The sequence below is a fragment of the Sciurus carolinensis genome, chromosome 1, assembly GCF_902686445.1.
Source record: "Sciurus carolinensis chromosome 1, mSciCar1.2, whole genome shotgun sequence".
In the NCBI taxonomy this organism is placed as follows: Eukaryota; Metazoa; Chordata; class Mammalia; order Rodentia; family Sciuridae; genus Sciurus; species Sciurus carolinensis.
In genome coordinates this window covers 47,477,192-47,490,335 of record NC_062213.1, presented here as the reverse complement: position 1 = coordinate 47,490,335, position 13,144 = coordinate 47,477,192, and the positions used below count along the sequence as shown (strand labels likewise).

Sequence of the window (13,144 nt, the reverse complement as noted above, 5' to 3'; positions counted from 1 at the left end):
ATTCTGGAGACTGGGAAATTCAATATCAAGTTGCCGGCATCTGGCAAAGGCCTTTTTCCAACATCCTTCCATGGCACAAAATGAAGAGAGAGCAAAGGGGCCCAACTTTGATCTGTGAGAAACCGCTCTCACTACAACTAACCTGTTCCTAATTTAACATTAATTCACTCTGCCCTCATGGCTTAATCACCTCTTATTAGGTCTCACCGCCCAAAACTATTGTTTGAGTATGAAATTTCTAACACATGACCTTTAGGGTCACAGTCAAACCATAGAAACTTTATTCAGAAGTTGAATCTTAGTCCGAATAATTACCCTTTTTTAATGTCAGAAAGAATTGGAAATAAAGGACAAGAACATAATAGTATTTGTGTAATGTTAGTGTTTTTTCATTGGGACCTCTGACTTAGAGGTTTCAATTTCATATCCTTTCAGGACTTGGATTCCATGCTGCTTCTTGTTGTGTTCCTACGTAGTGAATTGAACTTACTAGATGCTCAATAAATATGTGCTTTCCTTTGCAGCCTGAACTAACCCTCTTTCCTTCTTTATAGTACACAGTCAACTGGATAAAGGCCTGTAGATTCCCATATACTACATGTTGTCTGCATCTTTGCCCTTTTCTCATACCCATATGCCTGGACTGCCTTTCTCCAGCCTCTCCTGGAGAGACACCAATCCCTGCCTCCCTGCCATCATCTCCTGCAGTGAACTCCTAATCTTTTTTCAAATGCCAACTTCCATACCACCTCCTTAGGGCTGCCGTCCCTGCCCTCTCAGTTTACACAGGTGCCTTGTCCTTCAAACAGCCGTGACACACTACACTATTCCAAGTATAGTAACTAGTATACAACCAAATTGGCATCTCTTCAGATGCTCTTGAGAGCAGACACTGACTTCCTTACCGGGAACTATACAGTACTTATGGAATGTGGGCCCATGGTGTTCATGATAAACATTTGTTGCATGAACAATGATGGCTAACATATGTTGAATATATTGTACCTCAACTTAACATGCAGAGTTGACCAAAGAGGTAGATTCAGTATGTAACCTGTAGATTCAGTATGTAACCTAGCTTAATGAGAGCAGATAGATTGTGCTAGCATGAAACAGATTTATCTGGCATACCTCTTAGCAGAGATAGGATGACTTTTCCTCTAGGCAGATTTCCTTAAAAAGTTGCTCAGTGTTTCACAGGATGACAGATTCTGCTTGACTAATTCTGTTAAAACACAAAGTTACTACTTCTCCAGCAATTTGGAGTAGGTGTCCTGTAAGTACAGGCCTACGATAGGCATGGTCATAAATATTATCAAGAGCACTACTCAGAAAAGCAATATTTATTTTATGTATGATTTGCCTGGAAGAAATGCTGCCCACCCATTTTTCTAAAATGCATCTAGGGTAAAAGTGTATCACGGTGAAAACTACTATTACGCTTGGTTATTATTCATTAAAATTTAAAAAAATAAACAAACAAAATGCATCTATGGACTAAGTTAGATTAACAGTTTGTACTGGATCACACGTCCCCTATCCCACTGAACTGGTTTTACTGAATTGACCTTTGAAGTCTGACTGTAGTAAGATATATCTTATAGTCTCATAAAACTTACCCCTTTTTTATCCATTGCAGACACATGTCTTAAAGACATTATTGTTATACAATTTTCCTTTTATAAATCTTCAAGGAAGAAATATTCTGATTTTTGTATCAGAAACAATTGTGCTTTTCCTGTGTATTAGCTTGCTTCTTCCTTTTGGGCAATGTGAGCTGGGTAACTGATTAGGCTTGCCTTTTTTTAAATAGGGTTATAGAAAGAGTGGGTAGAAATTTGTGACCTGCCTGTTACAGTCATATACAACATAGAATATATTTAGATGTTAACTTTATTCTTAGTCCCTTTGTATTTCTTTATTCTTTTTTTTCTTTGCCTTTCCTGTCTTATCTTCTCATTTGTATTATCTATATATACCCTAACTCATTAACTGAAACTAGACTAAGTTTCTATATACACACAAACATACATTATCAGTATAAATTCATAAAATGAGTTTAGATTTTAAAAAAAGAACTGGCAAGTCTGTTTTTCAGTTTGCTTTAAGTTTCCATGTTTGCTATTAATGTTATATTTTGCTTCAGGACATTTAGTACGATTCCATTAGATTTTTATATCCTTTAAAACTCAGTTCAACAATTATATTAAAGCCTAGTTAAACATGGATGTGGTTATTTTAAATCTGTGTAATTCACTTATTCAATTAAAGTACTTGTGATGCCACAGACATTGGAATCCAATGCCCAGGGCTGTAAGTAAATTTATAATGAACTTTGTAAATGTAGTATTGAACTCCAGAAAATGTGAAGGAAGGGCATGAAGCTCTCATATTTTTATATGTTTAGTGAATACCTACTCTAAAAATCTGTATTGATACTAAATTTCTTGTTCTACAATGTAAATGATTAATGGCATAGTGAGTAAGGACATTAAAACAAATGGTAGTGATACTGCAGAGTGATTAAGGGCACAAACTCTGGTGCTAGTCATTTGAGGTTGACAGATTAGCCATATGACCTAGGGAAAATTATTTCACCTGTCTTCACCTTTATTACCTTATCTATAACATAGGATAATACTAGTATGTACCTGCTGGGGTAGAATCTTTGTGTGGAGTAAGAATGCAGTGAATCTTGGTTATTTGTGTTTTCAACATATGATGTAATATTTTCTAATGTGTGTTTTAAAATTTTTAGATCCCTTGCAGCTGAATGGGGTAATTATGGAATGCGATTCAATGTAATTCAGCCTGGGCCTATAAAAACCAAAGTAAGTTTTAATTGCCGTATTTTAATATTGTGAATGATTAAAGAATGAAGCAGTGATGGATGCATTCTGAGTGTCACGGGAAGGACTGTCCAGGGAGGCCTGGTTTTGAAGCCTTGGTCATACGGAAGAGAACTTTTGTCATTGTTCAGTATGAGAAATAAAGGGGTGGGAAGGAATATAGCAGCTGTGCAACATCATGATGAGATCTATTTCATTGTCTTCTAGGATCTTTTACAACATCAGCATTGGCATGTTTTTCCAATTTGCTTCTGTTATTGTAATTTGTTATCGTCTGGTATTTTTTTATTTTTGCCAAATTTTAAAGACTTGTTACTTTGACATCTTTTTTTTTTTTTTTTTATCATGGAAATGTAACTATATTTTTAGTATAAGAGTTGCCCTAAAATTTTATCAGGAAGACTCGGTCTTGCTATAGGTAGCATTTTCTTTGACTCATTCCTGTGCCTTTTCATTTTCCATCAATTATGGATGTCATCCAACTCCTACGATTCTCTGATTAAAAATCCTCCTGAAGGCATGCATTTCACCTATAATTAATAATCCTTACAGATACTCAATGCAACTCATAATTATCACTAATGCTGCTACAGATGTTGCTCAGAATATCCATGGGTTCTCTGTTCACTACCATTACCCCCAGATAATTTCACTTTCACAATTTTTTGTTGGCATGTAAAGCAAGAATTTATAATCTCAGCTAGGTTATAGCTTGAAACCCCAGTCAAAATGCATAAGAATATAATAAATAATACTAAACAACATTTGGTGTCAAGGTAGCTCCGGAGTATTAAATTTTAACATGGAAATGGCAATAACAATTTATTTAGCAGTGTAATGTGTGGAAATGGAATGAAAAATTACCAGAGTAAAGCTTATTTTAATATCTTCTACAAATCTAATAAAATCAGGGAAAAAAATAACTCAAAAACATTTATTAAAACACATTGCTTAGGGTGGCCTGTGCTCAGAATTATCTGAAAAGGATTCTGCAGTCACAGAAACTTACTCCTTGGACCCTAATATTTAGGAAAGATCACTTGCATTTTACTATTTATTTAACATACATTTATTGAGTGGCCACTGTGCACAAAGGTTCTGAGAATGATACAACAACATTTGTGACAAAATTCTTGCTATCAAGGAACTTACAGTCTAGCAGTAGAAATATGACATGTATCCAATATTAGGTATATAGTTTTAAAGAGATTAAAGAAAGCTGAAAGGTAGAAGCTCTCTAGCAGGTGCAGCTAGAACCAAGAGTTTGGACCAGTCCCTGTGCTCTGTCTGCCTAGGAGAACTAGAGTGCTTATGAGGAGCCTTAAATGTGTGTTCTATCTCAGAACTGTGTTGAGAAAAACCATCAGCTAGAACTCAAGGCTCTAAAACAGAAAACTCCAGTCATTTTTATTAATTAGTGCACATCTGTACCTCATCTTGGTCTATTCCTACACATCATTAACACAAAAACAAATTGGCTAAGTTAGTTATGGCTTTTCTTTAAGATCTACATGAATTTAATATCCCAACATGCTTCTTTTAATCCTTTCCTATTATTTTGGGAAAAAAAGAGAATATAAGGAACTTCCTCTTATGTATCTCCTACTTGAATCACCTTTCTCCGTTCATTAAATGAAATGACCAGTAGTGCCCCTTCCCACACTGTGCCTTTTCACTTTCCATCAATTATGGATGTCAGAGGACTTTTGTATATATTTGCTAATTTGGTGCTTAAAACTTGGTGAGGTGGCTAAAGTACATAGTCTCATTTTACCAAAAAGAAACTAAGGTAAAAATAGTTATGTTCTCTGTGGGAAACCGTCCATGAATGTTGTAAGATCCATGTGAAGTTTGAGCCAAGAGACAGGAGTACCTGGTCTCACAGTTGGAAATCTGTTCGAGAAAGCCTGAGTCACATGGTATCATGCACTAGCTCACTGCTTAGGTTCAAGTACAAGCAGCAGAGATGGGAGTGACCTGCTAGAGCCAAATAGCCTGCTTACCCCCACCCCTATCTTTTTCTTGAAGAAGTTTCTACCAGTCCCTTTTGATCTCTACCTATATAAATAAAGCAAGTACAGGCTCCTTCCTTTGTTAAAGCCAGACCTCTCTGGACACTCAAGCAGTCATGCCCTTGCTCTTAAGATATTCTTGTCTTTTGTCTTTATTTCTGATATATAAATTTCATAGCTTTTATTTTGCACCCAGCTCATCCCTCCAACGGGAACCCTTTCTCTCACCTATGCGGGGTGTGAGCAAGAGTTCTCCATTGATTTTTTTTTTTTTTTAATTTCAAATTTAGGTAAAATAACCTTTTTTGGCTTAAAGTGAATGTTAAAGAATTGAGTGAAATTCTATTACAAGGCCTAAGATATGAATAGGATGCCATAGTAACATTCCATTTTATGCAAATTTGTTTACATAGGAGAATGGTTGCATTAAACACACACACACAAAACCTAACTATTTTGTTAATTTTTAAGGGTGCCTTTAGCCGTTTGGACCCAACTGGGACATTTGAGAAACATATGATTGACAGAATTCCCTGTGGACGGCTAGGGACCATGGAAGAACTTGCAAACCTTGCTGTTTTTCTTTGTAGTGATTATGCTTCTTGGATTAATGGAGCAGTAAGCATTGTATCTTTTGACTTTTGGGGAGTTGGGGAACCTTAATTTGGAAGCAATTCTGACAGTGCTGCATATCATCTGATTTAAATTATATACTTACTGTAAATAATATAAAACTGCTATATACTTTTTAGCCCATAAAATTTATTCAGTAAATTATTTTATTAATTGCAGGTTACCCTGGTAGACACAGCTTTAAGATAATCTTTTAGATTGGGTAGAATTTTGAAATTGTAGAGATGTTGGAAAGAGGATTCTAAAAGTAATAAATCAGTTTAGGTTTAATCATCAGTTTTATTCTCTAAAATTTGGGCTTTGAAAATGCCAAGGAGATATTCCATCCAATTAGGATATGAGAATGGGTAATGGTTTAGAAGCTTTTAAAAAGAAGGTAATTTCAGAGTTTTTAATATTTTTTTTCAGACTATTAGATTTGATGGTGGAGAAGAAGTATTTATGTCGGGTGAATTCAACAACCTAAGGAAGGTAATGCCATTTTGTATATATCAATATTATCAGCTAGGATGCTAAACTTTGTAAACATGCAAGAACCCCTGTAAGCTGATATTTTTTTTTTCTTCTGTCAGGTCACCAAGGAGGAGTGGGACATGATAGAGGGACTCATCCGGAAGACTAAGGGCTCCTAAAACCACTCTGGCCTTCATCTTGGGTGCAGTAAAATTTAGACTACAAATGATATAAATTGACTGTCATCTTTCAAATATTTTCAAGTCTAATAAATTGTTAATTAATAAGCATTTGCTGAGAGTATATCATGATAGTACCTGGCGATTGGACACTATTATATATTTGAAGATGAATAAGATAGGATATCACCTGTTCAATTTTCTTTCTTTTCTTTTCTTTTTTTTTAATAGGAATGAGAGTAGAGAAAGGCTTACAGGTAAAAAGTGCTTAAAAGTGAAGAGTGAGGCATCAATAGTTGTGATCTGGGAAGTCAGGGGAAACCTGATGGTGAGAGTAGTATGTAAGTGCATATTACACTATGCTTATTGTGCTGGGGCCTAAAAGAAAGAAATCTACACAAAATTCAATGGATTCTGCCTTTCCGATAATTTCTTTTTCATTAGACTTGTGAATATCTTTTTAAAAATTTGTTCTTTTTGGTTATACATGACAATAGAATATATTTTGACATATTATCCATCCATGGAGTGTAACTTTCCATTCATGTGGTTGTACATGATGTGGAGTTACACTGGTCCTGTATTCACATATAAACGTAGAAGTTATGTCCAATTCATTCTACTGTCTTTCCTATCCCCAGCCCTTGCCCTCTTGAAACTTTATTATCTAGCAGGATAGACAGACATATAAACAATTAGGCATGATACATTATTCCAGTAGTATTAAAGTGTGGAGGAAAAAGTTATTCTTTATGTTTCTGAAGTTCAAAGAAAGTGGCTCCCATGAGACAGCATTCCATCTCAGCCTTAAAGAATCTAGATTTTTGGGGATAGAGAGGATAAATAAAGCTTAAAAAATATTGTTTGTGCATAATTTCATAGTTGTGTTGACTAATTTATAATTCTGAGAATCAAATAATAAGAAAACCAAAGACTCAAGTCTACAGTTACAATTTTGAGCCTATATTTTTAAAAAGGCCATTTGCTTTCATGGAAATCACTGATAACATGTTCACTAGACTGAGTATTCCTGTTGCCCAAATTGCCAAGATAGGTGACTAGCTTCTATCTTACCTTATCTGACTAGGTCCATGGAAGAATTCAGTTTTCCTATTTGAATTATATGCTATATGCCCTCATGACAACCTTTTTACTATGACAGTTATGTATCAATTACATTTATTTTGTTTTATTGGATATATTCAGGATAATGTTATAGATTTGGAATAAATGACCTTGGTTTTCACTGGCTTTTTAGGATGTTAGTACTTCTGCATGCTCTTCAGTACAAATACCCCATCTCTATTTTACCTTAAACATTAATCCTTGTTTTCTTCTCACTCATCTTGTACTGACAATTGTACTGACAATTTCTTAAAAAGAAAAGTGTTAGCAGTTGTGTCTTATTTTTTATTTCTTCATCTAATACAAGATTAGAATATCTGCTTCATGGGTTGTTATGAGAATTAAGTGAGAATAAATAAGTAAAAACACTATAAAATATCAAACAAACAAATGAAAGATGGCCTTTCTAGTTTTTGTACTCTTTCATTTTTAAGACCTGGTTATCATCATAGAAAAAGTGAGAATGCAAGAGAATAGAAAAGGACATGCTCATCAATTTCCTAAGGAAAACTTATTTTTATATTTTGGAATAATTTTTTCAGTCTTTTGCTCTTTTACTTAATTATTTTTATGAAAGTGATCTCTATATAATTTATAGTCTACCATATTCCCCACTCCACCCCTCATTTCCCATAGTAACTATGTTCAGCTCTTTTGACTGTTTCTTTCTTTTTTCTTTTTTTTCTTTCTAGAATACACTTCTGGTTTTTTAAAGAAACATACTGATTTAAAATTTCTTGAATTTCCAGTTTTAGAAGTTTGTTTCTTCCATGAATGATGGTTTAGCACTCTTACTCCATTTCCATACCCATCTTCAACCCACCACCTGTCAGCAAAACTACATGGACTCAGACACACTCCCTTCACTACTTCTACCAATATATCCATATAACTACTTTTGGTTAAATTAATATTATATTTATTTTTATAACTTTAAAAAATATTTTCTCACTGTGCACCATGGTACATGCCTGTAATCCCAGTGGCTCAGGAGGCTAAGGCAGGAAGATTGCAAGTTCAAAGCCAGCCTCAGTAAAAAACAAGGCGCTAAGCAACTCAGTGAGACCCTGTCTCTAAATAAACTACAAAATAGGGCTGGGGATGTGGCTCAGTGGTTGAGTGCCCCTGAATTCAATCCCTCCCCCTGCAAAAAATTTTTTTCTCTAGTGTTTTCTCAGCCACTTCCGTTTCTTTTCACAGTTCAGATTATATGACCAATCAGATCTTACTTTTATAAAAGTATGATTTTTAGTGTTCTGTGGTTTATATGTATCATAGTTTAATTCTTTGTTCTTAAAATTCATATTTTTAGTTAAATTTTTTTCATTCAAGTATACTTACTGGTTTGTCCTTTGGCAATGCATTTTAAAATTATTTGATTCATATATTATAAGCGGGTACATTTACAGAGGACAGTCTGATGTTTTGATATATGTATACAATGTGAAATGATTAAGATAATTAGCATATCCATCACTTGGCTGATCTATATCATTTTAATGGTGACATATCTGAAATTTACTCTTTTTAACATTTTGGAATTTAAAATACTATTACTATTAACTATTAACTATTAACTTTAGTTAATAGTTACTATTAACTGTAGTTCCCATGCTGTGCAATAGATCTCAAAAACCTGTTCCTTCTGTCTAAAATTCCTTTGATCAACACTCCCCACCCACCCCCAACTTTTGGAAACCACTATTCTACTTCCTACTTCTGAGTTTAATAATCCTAGATTCTACATGCAAATGATATAAGGTTATTTTTTCAGGCTTGTAAATAAAACTATATGAACATCTTTGTGTGCATAAAACATTTTTATAATTCAGATTTTTTTCATAACAGATTCTTTTTTTGGGGGGTACCAGAGATTGAACTCAGGGGTACTTGACCACTGAGCCACATCTTTGGCCCTATGTTATAGTTTATTTAGAGACAGGGTCTCACTGAGTTGCTTAGTGCCTTGCTTTTGTTGAGGCTGACTTTGAACTTGTGATCCTCCTGCCTCAGCCTCTAAAGCTGCTGGGATTACAGGCATGAAGTACCATGCCAAGCTTCCTCATGACAGATTCTTAGAAATAGTATTATTAATCAAAGGTTCTGAAGCTTTTAAATGCCCTTGATATACATATCCAAATTTTTATTCCAAAAATATGTATGGGTTTAAACCCCACTGAGCAATGTGTGATGATTCCAATTTCAACAAATACCTGCCAACAAAAAACTATTTACCAGTTTTATAAGAAACAAAGGATAGCTTTTTTACTTATGTGTCTAATTACTAGTGAGTTTGAACACTTTCTATACTTGAGAATTTTGAGTTTGTCATTTACCTGTTGGAACCTTAATAATGTATTTAAATTTTTGATTTGTTATGAGTTTGTATGTAATTTTTTTCCTTCTATTAGTTATCTCTTGGAAGTTTTTCTCATTATATCACAAGAGGTTTATGAGGGAGCTAAGCTTGTGAGCATGGCAGAGAGGACCATAAAAGATAGAGGTCATGGAGATTCCCCTACCATACATTCTTCCTGAGTCTGAAAAAGAAACAGATATTACTTGTGGATAGTCACTATCCTGATGACAGACTGCCTTTGGGCCATAGTCACATCAGTGTGTCACCTGAAGAGTTATTACTGTCACTCCACTTAGACACTTAGAGTCCTGCTCCTTTTGTACTAATGGAAGAATTAATATGCAGCCATTTAAAGTGAAGACTATTGTTAACAATGTAGTTCATCTTAAAACTGACTTGTGGAAACCACCAGGAAATATTTCCATTATAGAAGGACAGTCATTTCTTCCTTATTGTTCTTGTGGAAACTAAAGCAGGAGGAATGTGACTGAATAGTAGAATCTTTTTTGTGGGGAGTAGTGAGTACCTGGGATTGAACTCAGAGGCACTCAACCACTGAGCCACATCCCCAGCCCTGTTTTGTATTTTATTTAGAGACAGGGTCTCACTGAGTTGCTTAGCACCTTGCTTTTGCTGAGGCTGACTTTGAACTTGAGATCCTCTTGCCTCAGGCTCCTGAGCCACTGGGATTACTGGTATGCTCCATTGCGCCCGGCTGAATAGTAGAATCTTACAACTGGAGAAGCCTTAGAAGACACTCATTCTCAATCCTTTCCTTTTTACAATTGAAACTACCCAAAGTCCAAGCAAGTTGTGTGACTTGTTCTAGAACACATAGTAAGTCAAGCTCAGGTAGGCCCAACTGCTTGTTTCTTGAGTTCATAACTTAAATCAAGATAATAACAAGGTTTTATGAGAGACAATAATATTGAAAAAGTCCATTAGTTTTTTAACATTTTAATTTAAAAAGTGTACCAATCATGAATTATCACAAAATTAACACACACTTGTAACCTTTACCCAGGTCAAGAAACAGAATATTACCAGAAATCTAGAAATCTTTTATCTGTCCTCCATCAAGACTCCCCACCTCCTTTTAAGACTACTGTCTTGACATCTAACACTACCATAGTTAATCTGCTTCAGAAATTGTATAAATAAAATTATGCAACATATATTCTTTTTCTGGCCTTTTTCTGTGTAGAAATTGCTCACACATTCTTATTGTCCTAGATCATTCCTTTGTATACTACATATGAATATACATAATTTATTAGTTCTGTTGTTAGTGGATATTTGGGTTGTCTCTTGTTTGAAGGCTTGCCAGATACAGTGCTGCTATGAACATGCTTGTCCTTTGGATGGAGGAAAAGTATATATGTATATATGTTTATACACACATACATATGTACATACCTTTCACCATTATTTTGATAATACCTAGAAGTGAAATTTCTGGGTTATAATGCGATAACGTGTGCATATTCCAAATTTAGTAGATATTGGTAAATGGTTTTTTCAAGTATTTACAGTTTAACCTCTCACCAAGCAGTATGTGAGAATTTCCACTGTACCACATCCTCATCAATACTTAGCAAAGTCTCTTTACGTTTGGCCTTCTTGATAAGCATATGGTGGGATCCTGTTTTTTAAAATTTGCATTTCTCCTGGGTAGTGATACAGCTGATTGATTACTTTTTATATGTTTATTGGAAATTTACATATTCTCTTATTTGTGAAATGCCTATTAAACTTTCTTACACATTTCTGTTGTGCTATATTTTTAAAAATTTATTTTTATGAGTATTATTTATGTATTTTTGACATGTGCTTTTGTCAGTTTTATTGTTGCAAACATCTTTTCCCAGTCTGAATTTTTTTTTTCTCTCTTAACAGTGTCTTTAGTGAACAAGCTCCATTTAAAAATAGTGGCCATTTTTACTGTATAGTAAATTACTTCAGGGAAAGGCTGTGAAACCTTCTGACTTCATAGGAAAGGACCTATCATGGTCACACACTGTTGGGAGCCTGTGGGAGTGGAGACCAGGGGGAAGCCACGACATGGTGGAAAGGGTCTGATGGACCCACTTGTTGTGGGAGTGTTCCCAGAGGAAGAGACTGCTGGTCCAAACCATAACATCCTAAATAGTAGCATTCAAGATGAATCCGAGCTCCAATGAATATCAGAGGCCTAAGCTGGGGATCAGGGAGGACCACAGTATTACTGATGGCTAGTTCAGTCTCTTGAGCAGATGGGTCTCATCAAAATCTCCTTTCTGGGAGTTGTAGCAGACACTTAAGACATTAGGTGTCAGGTCTGGGGTGAGGTAGGGGAGGCTATCCAGCTCTATGGCCTTTCAACTGTCCTAAGCCTAGGGTTGCCTGAACTTAGGAATGTATATGAATTCCATCCTACCTCTGATGGAGCAGTTGGGACACACATTACTTCTAGACTGTTCTCAGTAACCTAAGAGAACTGAGGACTTTGAACCTTCTACTTGCAGGGACTCAGTGTTTGGAACTGGGGATGACAGTATGGATGACTGCTGCTCTGTGCTACCCTGAGAGTTCTTTAACCTTTATCCTGGTGCACCCCTGAGATCCAGAGTACTGGTGTAGAGTCTGAAGTCCTGAGGGCTCATGTAGACATCTGGTTGGATGGCCCTAGACAAGCAGTCTACCCCTCTCCACTTCATGGTTTGTTTTAATAGAGATGCTCATTGTTTGGGAGACAAGCAAGTCCCTACAATTATTTTAAATTGATATTAAATAAAAATATTTTTTCCAGTGTCCCCATTGCCTTTAGGTACTCTAGTATGTTGAAAAGTGACTTAAATATGAGAAAAACTTTTGTGAATGTAATTTCTTAATTTTAATGTAGTACCATTCAGTCTGTTTCTTCCTAATTGGTTAAGATACATTTTCATACCTGGGATTTTGAAAATGCTCTTCAGTGTTATTGTCTGCATACCTTTTACACTTAGATTGGAACTAGGAATGCATTTTTTTTTTTTTTTTTTTTTTTTTTTTTTGTGGTGTGAGATAGACATTGTGCTCACAGTCTTACATTTATTTATCCTTTCAGGTTCTTTTTTTTTTTTTGCATTTTTCATCCTACTTTCTGTTCTAGAAAGCAGACCTGTCACATATAAGTAAATGCGACTGATTAGATGAGGTATGTGAATTTCTTTGTCTGATAGTTTTTAGGAGCCAAGGCCAACATGACAGTCATTATTACCATCAGCTTTCCAAGAAATCTTTTCAGAAATACTACCATTGTACTATTTTGTCTTTAGTTTTTCTTTTTCTTTTTCTGTGCCATTATGGGTAGAGTGCTAAACCTGATATAATTTTGGTGTGTATATTATAGTGAGTAGCTATTTTTCTATAGATGAAATATAGGAAAATTCTTTATGTTCCTCCTGTTCCTTGGAAGATACTGCATGAAGAACTATCTGGTTATATCATTTGACCAAAAAACTCCAAATATTTGGATTTGTTGAAATTTGTCAGGTATAGTGTCAGAGAAACCTC

The 13,144-nt window shown here is 35.1% G+C and overlaps 1 protein-coding gene across 1 annotated transcript in view; it reads left to right on the top strand.

The window, feature by feature from the left end:
* The window catches only part of Decr1 (2,4-dienoyl-CoA reductase 1), a 43,245-nt gene extending 35,868 nt beyond the window's left edge, over nucleotides 1-7,377 (top strand). The window contains exons 7-10 of the mRNA XM_047555692.1: nucleotides 2,759-2,831; nucleotides 5,333-5,479; nucleotides 5,903-5,965; nucleotides 6,067-7,377. Coding sequence (XP_047411648.1) covers nucleotides 2,759-2,831; nucleotides 5,333-5,479; nucleotides 5,903-5,965; nucleotides 6,067-6,126 — 343 coding nt within the window. The 3' untranslated portion in view covers nucleotides 6,127-7,377. The remainder of the gene's footprint in view (nucleotides 1-2,758; nucleotides 2,832-5,332; nucleotides 5,480-5,902; nucleotides 5,966-6,066) is intronic.
* Nucleotides 7,378-13,144: the final 5,767 nt, after the last annotated feature.